General features: G+C 53.1%; 1 protein-coding gene across 4 annotated transcripts in view; it reads left to right on the forward strand.

Moving 5' to 3' along the window:
- The window catches only part of SYT6 (synaptotagmin 6), a 54,973-nt gene that overhangs the window by 8,667 nt on the left and 34,020 nt on the right, over positions 1-12,286 (forward strand). For all 4 annotated transcript variants that reach the window (XR_014299312.1, XR_014299313.1, XM_082685252.1 and 1 more), the window contains exons 2-3: positions 2,460-2,808; positions 4,267-4,825. Coding sequence is in view for 2 of the 4 variants with exons in the window: in XM_082685252.1 (XP_082541378.1) it covers positions 2,460-2,808; positions 4,267-4,825 (908 nt within the window). In the remaining 2 variants the exon portion in view is untranslated. The remainder of the gene's footprint in view (positions 1-2,459; positions 2,809-4,266; positions 4,826-12,286) is intronic.

A 12,286-nucleotide genomic window follows, 5' to 3' on the forward strand; every position in this document is an offset into this window, starting at 1 on the left:
ATTTAGATAATGAACTCGTAACAGCACAAATTATTCGATTTAATGCCTCTGATATATATTTGTTCCCATGTTACATACCCAGGTGGGTCATATCACCAATCCACGGCTTACCAGACATAGGGCCCCGGGACAATCTCATCCTCTGTGCCTCACCTTCCTCATCTGCGAAATGGAAATAATCACGCCTCTTTCACTGGAGAGTATTAAACGAGTGAATGCATATAAAGCACTTTACCATGGACCTCATAATGTTCCAAACTTAACTAAGTCCAAAAATAAAATGCTCTCATTTCTATTGCTACCAACTGGTATATTAACAATTCTCATTTATTATTTTTAAGATAATAGATAAATACGAAAGCAATCTGATATTTTTCCTCTTGTGCCCCCAGGATGCACGGACACCATGCCAGAGACCTTTAGTTTAGAAATGAGCTTAGTGTCAGCTTTCCAGATCCCTGGCAGTCTCTGGGTCAGGTGCTAATTCCACCCAGCTCCTTTGGCCAGGGAGAGGCTCTGATGTCTCTGGGCAGGGGCCTGAGTTTGCGATGGGTGTCTGTGATAGTTCATCCAGGCCAGTACCCTACAGTCAGGGAGTCAGAAGGCAGTGCTAGCTCCCCAGAGAGGGTAGCTGACATTCTCACTGCCTTCCCAGGTTCCTCTGGATGGGGGACTGCTTTCCCTGGTGACTGTATGCTGTGAGAGTACTCTGGATTCTCCCCCGGGGTGGGGGGCTTGGCATCTTGGTACTGCAAGCCTAGCTTAGCACCGGGTACCGGCAGGTTCTCAGTAAATGCGGTTAAGAGATAATTATAGCTCTTTTATGTGCCATTCATTCATTCATTCATTCACTCATTTGTTCTCATGGGCCAGTTTCTGTGCTAGGCCCTAAGTCAGACAAATAGAAAAACACAGGGTTACAATAGCCTACAGTTGAATCAGGAACAAACAGGGTTGAATAGTGGAAGGACCCCCAGGCTGGGCAGCGGACATCCGGACCCTGGTCCAGGCTCTTAGTCTGACCTGTGACCCCAAGCAAGTCCCTTCTCTGGACCACTTCTCCCATCTGCAAAAGCACAGCCTGACCTCAGTACTTGTAGGGTCATTTCTCACCTTAAATCCTAAGATTCCTGGGGGCACTGGGCCAGGATAATCCACAGGCCTGCAGGGGCCACGCAGGTCACAGGGAGACTGGTGAGGACACACCCCTCCAAAGGGAGCCCAGGAGCCCAGGTCCAGTGACCAAGGCATCTAGCCTCTTCCAGAATTCCCAGAAATTTGGTGTGATGGCGGTGATGGTGGTGGAATTTCTCAAATTTTCCACTGTCACCCTAGCCATGCAAGACTCCTCCTTGGGCTTGACCTTGTGCAAACCCTGGCATGTTTGCCATTGGTTTGGAGCCTTCTGACCTCTCAGAGAGAGAAGCAGCTTTGGGCTCTAAGGGTCATTCCGGAGGGGGTTGGGGGTGTTCTTTGCTTAATGACTTAACCATTAAGCAGACCTCTGCTTAATCATTTCTTCCAGAGGGAGGCACCCCCATGGCTCTCCTGGGATCCCAGGAATCCTGCTGGGGGACAGGGGTGGGCTGGGGGCAAGGCAGTGAGCGCCCACCTCTGCACCAACCACAACATTCAAAAATATCAGCTTTACAGCAAAGCTCTCAACTGGCCATGGGAATGGGAAAAGCCGGCTACAGGAATCACTTGTATGTAGCTTGGAAATAAGCTGTGTGGCTTCAATTCCAACTTCATCCAAGTATTTACTGAGCCTACTGTGTGCAGAGCTGAGAGTCCCAAAGAAGCCTGAGACCTAACACCTGCCTCTCATTGACTTCAAGTCAGCCCATGTTCCTTGAGCTCCGCCTCTGGGCTCCACGGTGGGGTGGGGGTGGGGGTACCATTAGAGATGGAGTTGGCAGAGCCTCTGGTCCTCAAGGCCACACAGCCTGTTGAGGAAGAGAGCTGTATACAAAAAATGACTCTGCTCTCAGTCTGGCCTTAGTAACAGCTCTAATAGAAATTCAAACAGCATCCGCGTGTGAACGCTTCACGAATTTGGACATTTGCTTAGGCTGCTATTTAAATTACTTTCCCTTCCCGGTGCACATGCCACATGCCACGACAGGCAGTAGGGGCGGCAAGGGAGGCGGCCCAGGTGCTCCCAGGGCTGGCAGCGGGGGAGGGGGGAGAGGGGAGGGTCAAGGGAAGGGGGGGGGAAGAGGTTGCGGGTGGGGGGATCAGGGGAGGCCCGTGCCAGGCTGCAGACATCTCACAAAGTGGACGGCGGCGCATCACCCCGAAAACCACCTCTCCTCTGGCGGGCAGCTTTCTCATGAGCGTTCTTTTCTCTTCTCCCGTCTTTGTCCCTTCTGTGTGCCCCCCTCTGCCAACACCCTCTCTTGCTTCTGCCCACCTCTGTCTGTCTCTGTCCCTCCCTGCCTGGCTCACGCCGAGGGCAGGTACCTCTGTCAGCCTCCTCGCAGTGGTAGTGATTGTGTGTGGCGTGGCCCTGGTGGCAGTTTTTCTCTTTCTCTTTTGGAAGCTGTGCTGGACGCGCTGGAGGGGCAAGGAGGCCTCCAGTCCCACTTCTGCTAACCCTCCCCCGGAGGCCCTCCAGGGCCCCGGCTCCAGAGGCAACATGGCAGACAAGCTGAAGGACAGCAGCACCCTGGGCTTCCTGGAGGCGGCTGTGAAGATCAGCCACACATCCCCGGATATCCCGGCCGAGGTGCAGATGTCAGTCAAGGAGCACATCATGCGTCACGCACGGCTGCAGCGACAGACCACGGAGCCAGCATCATCTACCAGGTGAGGGCGGACCTCTCCCCTCCCTCACCCCCACACCTCCACATTCTCTGACTCGAGACGTTAATGAGATTCCAGCCCTTGAGGAGCAGAGGCCAGAAATAATAACACATGTACTCTGATTGGAGACTGTAACGGGTGATGGAGAATGCGGTGGGTAACCAACTGCGTATCAGGAAAGGCTGCAGGAGAGGGGAACCTTGGAGGTGGGGCACTGTGCTCTGGGGCATGTGTGGGGATGTGCGTGGGTGAGAGGTGGGGGAGGAGGTTGGGGATAAGGAGAGATTGCAGGCAGAGGGCAGAGAATATGCAAAGGCCCAGGGGTATAAAAGTTCATGGTGTGTCTAGGGATATTCCAGTAAAGCCTTGTCGATGGAATATAAGACAAGAGTTTCCTAACATTTTGAGAATGAGGATTCCTTTATAACCTTTGACACAGTCCCCTGCCGGACAGCAGCTGTATCCATGGCATTCTTTAACGGAGAAAAGCAAAAACAACTCCCACCGCATAATAACAAACAACCTACTCTAAATTCAGAAACAGAAGTGGTGCGTATTTATTCAAATCTAGGGCTCTGGCTGGCTCCTGGGTCCCTGTAACGTCTCCCCAGGCTCCCGGGGGACCAGCCAAAGGGAAAGAGACCAGGTCTTCAGCTGTGAGTTCAGGAACGAGTGTTCTGGGGGTCACATTTTCAGAATTTATCATATGACCTCAGGCAAGTTGCTCACCTTTCCTAGGCCTCACTTTTCCCAAGTATAAAATAGGGCTAATGACTGGTAAGGTTACCATGAGGAGCCAAGGAAAGAATCCATCAGAGCTGGATTCTTTGACAATCCGGAGCCGACGCTGTTTCATTTACTATACACCTGTTCTAAGTGCTTTTTAGGTGTATGAATCTTTCCTCCTCACAGCAATCCTGTGCAATTTCTACTTTTACTAACCTCATTTTTAGTGCAGGGAAGTTAAATAACTTGACCACGGTCCCGTAGCCAGACAGTGGCAGAGCCAATATCAACCTGCACAGTTTGACTCCCAAGCCCAATCACTGTTAACTATGGTGTCCGTGGTAGAGCTGGTGAGGATAACGAAGGGACAGACACAGCCAGAGTAAGAAAGGATGGTCCTTCTCCTAAGGAATCTCATGGTTTCATGGGGGGAGCCAGAGCCACATCTACTAGGAAGAAACCCAGAAAGTAAGAAAAAAAAATGGCAGCAAAGGCTACCATTGAATTGAACTTAATATGTACACGCCCCATTCCAGCTCCCTTCCGTGGACTTGAAATGCTTGCAACCACCTGTGCACAAAGTATGTGCAGACAGACAGAGGGTCGGCGAGCAGGAGGAAAAGGGCCCACAAAGGGTAGGATGAGCCAGGGTGGCCGGCAGGTGTTGGCCTGCACGCCCGTCCCGCAGAGCCCTGACTACCCTCTCCCTACCCTCTCCTCCCAACCCCCTGCCAGGCACACATCCTTCAAGCGCCACCTGCCACGGCAGATGCACGTCTCCAGTGTGGACTACGGCAACGAGCTGCCGCCGGCAGCAGAGCAGCCCACCAGCATTGGCCGAATCAAGCCTGAACTCTACAAGCAGAAGTCGGTGGACGGGGACGATGCCAAGTCCGAGGCCGCCAAGAGCTGTGGGAAAATCAACTTCAGCCTGCGCTACGACTATGAGAGTGAGACCTTGATCGTGCGCATCCTGAAGGCCTTCGACCTCCCTGCCAAGGACTTCTGTGGCAGCTCTGACCCCTATGTCAAGATCTACCTCCTGCCTGATCGCAAGTGCAAGCTGCAGACCCGAGTGCACCGCAAGACCCTGAACCCCACGTTCGATGAGAACTTCCACTTCCCGGTGCCCTACGAGGAGCTGGCTGACCGCAAGCTACATCTCAGTGTCTTTGACTTCGATCGCTTCTCCCGCCATGACATGATTGGAGAGGTCATCCTAGACAACCTCTTTGAGGTCTCCGACCTGTCCCGGGAAACCTCCATCTGGAAGGACATCCAGTATGCCACAAGTGTGAGTACAGCCTTGCCTCCTGGGCTTCTGGAGGGTTTCTAGGGTTGGGTTGAGTGGGCTGTGTCCCTATCCTCCTCCATCCTAGAGACAAGTGGGTCTTTGCCCTTCAGAATGTGAAGGGGAACTCTGGGAACAGACCAGTGGCTCCGCCTGCCCTGGGAAGGTCCTTGCACACTGCCCCAGATTGGGGTGTGGATTGGCAACGAAGAGAATTTTTGTCCATTGCTTCTGATTACACGTTCTGGGGTGGTTCCCTCCACCTGCTCGGCCTCAGGTCTAGCTCTTTGATCATGGGAGAGGATTGGGCAGGTCTCTAGACTGAATCAGACAGCAGCATCTGCCAAGTGCACTGATGTGTACTAGAAGCTTGGAAAAGGCAATTAAGAACAGGGCATGTTAATCAGGACGAATGAGGTTATGTTGCAGCAACAAATAATCCTAGGATTTGGTAGCTTAGAGCAACAAAGATCTAGTTCTTGTTCATGCTGTCCATGCTTCGCAGCATGGCTGGGGGTTCTACGTTACCTTGTGACCCAGGGGTTTGAGCAGATAGAGGTTCCATTTGGACATGTGCTCCCATAGTTACCACATCGGGAGAAAGGGGATGTGGGGAATCACGTACTATTTCTCAAAGCTTCCACAACGAAAAGATATATGTTACTTCTACCCGCATTTTGTTAGCTACAGCAAGACACATGGCACCTCAGGAGGGCAGGGCAAAGAAATCCTACCATGTGCCCGTAAGGGGAACTGGAAGCACTCAATGGCTGACACCAGTGACTACCACACAGCCATTCCCTGCCCAGGCCAGCCCAGAGGACACCTGGTTGATGCACACGTGGGATGGAGGCGCTGGGCTACTTATGATCCACTGCAGTTCACCAGGGAAGGTCACAAGGAGCTGAGGCGCAGGCTCCCTCCTTTTTGGAAGGAGGACAGGTTTGGCAAAGAGAATTAAGAGGGCATATCTGGAGCCCTTTAGTCCAGTGTAGATCCCATAGGTGTGGGGAAGCCTCTCTCTAAGCCCATCCAGGCAGCTGAGAGCGCAGCATGGGTGTTCCCATCAGACAACAATGGCCCTGTGTCTGGGGTCTTGAGTGCTAACTGGTTGAGCCCTCCCAGATACATCTTGCACTGTTTCTCTGGGGTGGGTCTCACCCCACTCAGTCTGCAGGCCCTCCTTCTGAACAGTCCATTCTTAAGGTCTCCGTGTTGAATCCGTGAGACCAGGAAAATCATCCCCCCTGCTCTGATAGGAAAGCTGTAAGAAACTTGATTTGTTCAAAGCTTGGTGGGCTCTGTTTCTGCCCCAGGGCGGGTCTCGGGGACACCCCATTCTCCGAGCTGGGGTTGACTTTGACCAATTCAGTTCCAGTGCCTCCCCTGCCTTTGCTTTCGGGAAACCCCTAAGAATAAGACCAGCCGCAGGGCCAGGCAGACGGGGCGGGTGGACGGGGCAGGCTGGCGCAGCAGCTGTGCCCCGGCCCAGGCCCAAGAGCTCTGCTCTATAAATCACTGTGAAGTTTACATCTGGTGCAGCTCTTCCCTTATGGTCTCCTTGGGCAGCAGCTTCGTTATGGTGGCTGCACAGGTAGAGAACAGCAGCTCAGTCCTCCCCATGTGAAGGTCGAGGCCCAGGGCTTCTGAGAGTGGGAAGGGGGGAGGCCAGGGGCTAGGGAAGCAGAGCTTGCCTCAGACTCGAGGATTCCCCTCCCTCTCCTGCGACCTTAGCTGTGGGCGTGATGGAAGACCCAGGCCTGCATTGGACAGTCTGTGCCTAAGCATGCTTAGGAGGCCAGCTACCTAAGCCCTAGAAGGCTGTGGCTGTCCCTGTCCTCGTCCCATCCCCTTTCCCCAGCGCAGCAGGTCATCCAAAAGGTGTTGGACACTTCGTCACCACCCTCATCATCCTCAGTCAGTTCCGTTCTAGTCCTCCTCCCTGTCCTCTGAGCAGAACACTGTGCCCCGCAATGAGGAGTGAGCAGGACTGGGATAAAAGACAGCCTCTTTGATCCCCAGAAAATTAGAATCGAATTCCAGAGACAAGAGACATCCGTGCAGGAGCTGGTAATGCTAAGTAGTGAACAGTGTGTACCGTGTGAGGTTGCTTTCGGAGTTAGGACAGCCTTGGAATTTTCCCCGGATGGGGAGGGGGTGGGTATATAGGGCGTGACAGAGGGAAGGCTAGCATCCTAGCCCAGAGCACAGGGAGGCTGGACCCAGGAGTTTCTGAGGGGGAAGAGCAGGTGACTGTGCTCACACACTCTGTCTTGCTTGCAGTCTGTCTGAGCTGAGGTTCTGCCAGTGGAGGCCCCTGGGGCCCTCCTGTCTGCAGCTCTTCCGGTGGGCTGGCTTATCCTCCTGGTGGATGAGGAATCAGGCAGAGGAGGGGAAAGGGAAGTAAGAAAGTGGGGGCTCTTACCTGTTTTTTGGTGCTGACTCTGAAATTATAGTTATTTGGGGGTCAGAGAGGCCCAAGTCATAGTCCCTGAGAATGATAAGCAGTGAGTGCGTGTGAAATCCTGTGGCCAGCGTGGTGGGGGTGGTACAGATGAGCACAGGGGCTTCCATCTGTCCTCGTGCTAGATTCCACTTCTAGGGCTACATTTGGGCCTCACTGAGCTCGGAACTCAGGCAGCTCCTCTGTCCTGCAGCCCGGTCCCCTGAGCATCCCTGACATTCCTGTCCCCTGCCTGTGCTCACAGGCTTCCATCACACAGGCCTTTCCCCCACTGCCCTGCCTGACTCAAACTGGTCCCCCTTTCAAAGTTCCCTGAGCCCTCCTGCTCCTAGAGGAATTGCTCCTCTGGATTTATTCCTGGGTCCCTCAGTTATACCCCGAATCATCTTCAGATTTGCAAAGTCCTCCCAATGGCTCAGGAATGCCTTTGATCCCACATTTGACTTTCTTTTGTATTTTTCCTCTGTGCTGAGTGTGTCATTTTAAGCCAATGTAAAAACTCAGCACGTTTTTGTAGAATGGCCCCACAGCTTCATTAACTCAATTAAAACTGTATATTGAAGGATGATTAAAGAAGCCGGGGTGGGGGGGGGGATCGGGTGTGGTTATAACCTGGGAAGGCTTCCCGGAGGAGAAGGTCAAACCATATTTTGAAAATGGGTAGAGTCAGGCTTGGTGGGGAGAGACGGAGCCTGTGTGTTCCTTCCGAGATATGGTTCAGGTGGACGGTTTGTGTCTGGAGCGGTAAGTTGATTCACCAGTTGGATCAGACAGTCTGGACGTAAGCGGAGGGTCAGTGATGCACAGGCCAAGGAGAAGGAGAGGAATTGTGAGAAACAGGGGCTTAGCAGGCTGCTTGGAGGTCACACGAGCCCAGGAATGCTGTTCCCTTGTTGGTCCTTCTGCTTATCTTGGAGCATTACCCTCAGCCCCGGTGGGGGGGAACTGGGTTTGTGCCTCATTTTGGCTCCAGCACCATGGCTCAAGTTGGTTTCAAGTAGCAAAGCCTGGAGCATTCCTGTTGAACGAATTAGGGGCTTCCAGGCTAGTGAAGAAGAGGTGGGCATCCGGGGAGTCTAGCTCTTGGTTAATTGCAAATTTTAAGCCACAAGGGACATTGGCCTCATTCCCCACGCCCACCTCCCGGTTGTTCTGGAGGAAAGCCTGGAGGGAGCAGTGGAGGTAGTATACAGCACCCCCAAAACCAGGCTGAGGGTGAGGAGCAGGCAACTTGGACGTGTTAGAGAAATTGGAGGCCTCTTCTGATCCGCCGGGTCCAGGAGCTCCGAGTGGCAAGGGAGTCACAGCAGTTCATCACATCCACTCCGGCCCGGCCCGGGGTGCCCCTCCTGCTCTTGCTGCCCCTAAGCCGCCTGGCTTGACTGAGAACCGCGGATGGTCTCCTGGGCATTGCCATTTTCCCTCCCCCTAGAACTTTGATTGGCCGAAAGCCCCCGCTCTTCCCTCCCCCGTCTTCTGCCCCCAGTCTCATTATTTCTATATAAAGCTGTAGATGTATCATTATAATAGAGCCTCTGTCCCCGGGGTTTGCTAGCGTCTCTGTAATCTTGTGGTTATTGCTACAGGGGCCTCAGACCCCACTGCACACAACTCTTCCTGTTGCTGTTCCTGCTTCTTGACGGCGGGGGGTGGGGGGGTGACGGCTGTAATTGGGGCCATAAATATGTGTTGTGCTTGGGGTGTTAATGGACTTGGCCATCTTCCTGCCTTAGCAGGTCCCCACTAGGTCGGAGTGAGCAAGAACGGGTGTGTGTGTGTGTGCGTGTGCATTGTTTTGGGGTGCTGGTGGGCTTCGTGCACTTCCAGGGGGCCCGGATCCAGAGTCTGCAGGAAGGAAGAGAGGCCTAATAGAGTGGGAATTCCAGCCTGGGAATGAGCAGGGCCCCCAGAAAGGCCCCCAGACCTGTGTTGTATTCTAGCTTCTCCTCTTTCTAGCTCTTAGACCTTGGCGACGTCATCTACACAGGGCCTCAGTTTCCCTATCAGCACAACAGGGATCATAGCCCGTGGGAATAGTAAATGTAGAAAACTAAAGTAACACACATGAGATGCCCAAGTGGGCACTGTCACAGAGCAGCGTCCCAGGCCCCATTCTCACAGTGACTCTCCTTCTGGCCCAGCCCGTGGGCCGCTGTGTGTGCTACTCTCGGACCTGACCCCTGCTTTGGTCCCAACCATCCATTCTGGCACACTGTCGGGTATTCTTATTAGTTTAGTTCTTGTCCTAGCCATGCCCTTTGTTCTCTGTGTGACCTTGGGAAAGTGGCTTGTCCTCTTTGAGCTGCAGTTTCCTGAGTGTTAAATCAGCTTCAAAATTCTGAGATTCTAAGACTCCTGGCTTCTCTTGGAGAGAAGTGCTTGGTTCCCTTGCTTCCAGGACAGAGCTACCCAGGCCCTGGGAGTGTGGTCCATAAGTTAGTAGGCCACTTGGCAGAATTTCCAGACGTGTCCTCCTCCCGTAAATGTCAGTAACAATCAGTCCTCTCTTTCAGCCCCTGGGAAATGTCCTCTAGAGGGGGTCCTGCCACTAGGAAGCCCCTGCTCCCCACCAACAATCTGTCTTCCTCCTTTTCCCACGAGGCCCAGTCCCATGGGAAGGAAGAGGGTGCTTAGCTCCCTCCTCACCTGCCTCCTTTCGAATCCCTGTTTACTGGGGAAACGGGGCTTATTACCGGAGCTCCCACCAGGAGCCTAGAGCACAACCAACTTGATCACATTTTATCCTCACCACAAGCCCCATTATCATTCCATTTATGTAAACAAAGAAATGAAGGATCGGGTTAAGTGATTCACCCAGTGTCACCCAGAGAGAAGGTGTTGGAGAGCCAAGACTCAAACCCAGGTCTTCAACCAAGCCTTGCATGGCAGGAGCACGGCGGGATAACATTGCTCCCTGGGGCAGAAGGCAGCTCCAAAATTGTGCCTCTAGTTCAAGGTATCCAGAAGATACCTTGTTTTCTCTTGTGGCCCGGTTGGGTTCTCTCTTTCCTCTTGTTCCAGACGGCAGCTTTTGCCCTGATACTGGGATTCCTTTCCGATCTCCCCAGGATTCTTCCTGTGGGCAGTAGGCTGATGTTCACTGCTCTTTCATTCAACAAACATTCGAGTGTCGAGGATGTGTGGTCAGTTATATCACTGAGGTAGAAGCTTGTTGAATGTAGGAGCTTGAGCTGGCTCTGGGGAGGATGGCAGAGAAAGAGCCCTCCACCTCAGAGCGCCCAGGCTGACGGGCACCTTAGAGTAGACCTGGAGGCCCTTCCTCCCTTGCACACACGGCACATGCTTGGGGGATGGCCGGCCGGTTCAGGATGCTTGCAGCAAAACCATGCCTACAGCAAGCCAGGTGTGCAGAAGTGCTGGGGAAAAATGGAGAAAAGAAATCAGGGTCAGAAAAGGAAAGTTACAGGCTAGACTTTGATGGCAGTGAAGATAGAGTGCTAAGAGGCCAGGATGGCAGGTGTAGTGGAATGCTTTTCTTTATTTTCTCCGGATTGGGGGAAGTGTCTAGAAAGAACTTCTGTCATGTCAGATTGGGTTTTTTCCTTTGTGCAAGACTGGCTGCAGTGTAATGAACTCTGGGCCAGACGGCTAGCATGAAGAATACGAGGGCTTAAACTCCAGTCCCGTCCTTAGAGGCTCACAGTCTGATGGGGGAGGCAGGAAGGTAGCTCTGCTGTCCCGAGGGCTATGCGAGTCCTCACTAGCCCAGCGTGTTGAGGAAGGCTGCGCTCCTGGAGTCAAACTGCCTGTCCTTGCCAGAAAAGAGTTCGGTTGAATCCTCTTCTCACGCCCACGTACTCAAGTCAAATGAGATCCAAGGGTAGCCACAAAAGGCCTCTTCAAATAGAGCCAAAGAATCAGCTAAATTGATCCGCTGTGACTCATTAAATCACTGTGGGATGAAGCCTCCCCAAGGCTCATTGACCAGCAGCTTGAGGCAACGCGCACCTTGGATCTCAGGCTCTCAGTTCCATCCTGGCTGGGAGGCAGCAAGAGGGAAGCGTGGGAACTCTTTATCCCCTCAACATGTCTTCAGTGATTGGTCAGAGAACTTATTTAGGTCCAAAAACAGCCAAGGGGACTAATAGAGTCCTGGGCTTTCAAGGAGCTTCTCATTGAGTGAAGGTTTCAGAGCAAGGGAATGCGATCAGAAGAATACAATGGTTTGAGGTGATTTTGGAAGCCAGGAGAGTGGGTGAGTGGGCTGAGGGTACCGATGGTGGAAGGAGAAGTTGGGAGCAAGAATCGAGCTTTGCGGAGGACTCACAGTCACGGAAGAGGAGGCGAGGGGCCAGCAAAGGGCAGCAAGCAGGAGGAGACCCAAGAGAAAAAAAGACCTGAGGAAGTGAGAGGAGGGCTGGTTTGAGAATGGCGCCTTCAGTGGTGATCTCTTTGACCAGCTGTGAGGTCCCGAGCACAGTCCCGAGTTCTGGGGTGTGATGTTAAACCAAAGCCTTGCTCCCAAGGTGCTTATCCTCGGGTTGAGGGACACAAATGAGTGGGTGAGGTAAATAGTACCATCAGAGAGAGACTGTGGAGAAAGCAAAGCAGGAGAGTGTGGTGGGGAGAGTGGTTTGACAAGAGGATGGCGTGAAGAGAGGAGGTGCGGGAAACAGGCTGGTCAAGTGCGGCCTCCCTGAGAAGGGCCTTTTGAGTAGACCCGAAGGATGACAAGGAGAGCCATGCAGATGTCCGGAAGAAGGGAGATCTGGGTGGGAGAAAGTTGAATGCAAGGAACGTGGCGTGGGTTGGTTAGAGAACATCCAAGGGCCAGTATGGTGGATGCAGAAGTTGGTTGGGGAGGGGACAGACAAAAGACGAGGTGAGAGGGGTGAAGGGGCAGGAAAGCTTAATGGGGTTCTACAGTCAGAAGCCCTTAAATATCGCTGTAACTGGAAGGTTGGGAGCAGACTATACAACCAGGGCAGAGACAGAAATCAGTTGAGAGACCGTTGCCGGAAGAGACCACAGTGGTTTGG

This window comes from Mustela nivalis, assembly GCF_964662115.1.
Source record: "Mustela nivalis genome assembly, chromosome: 10".
In the NCBI taxonomy this organism is placed as follows: Eukaryota; Metazoa; Chordata; class Mammalia; order Carnivora; family Mustelidae; genus Mustela; species Mustela nivalis.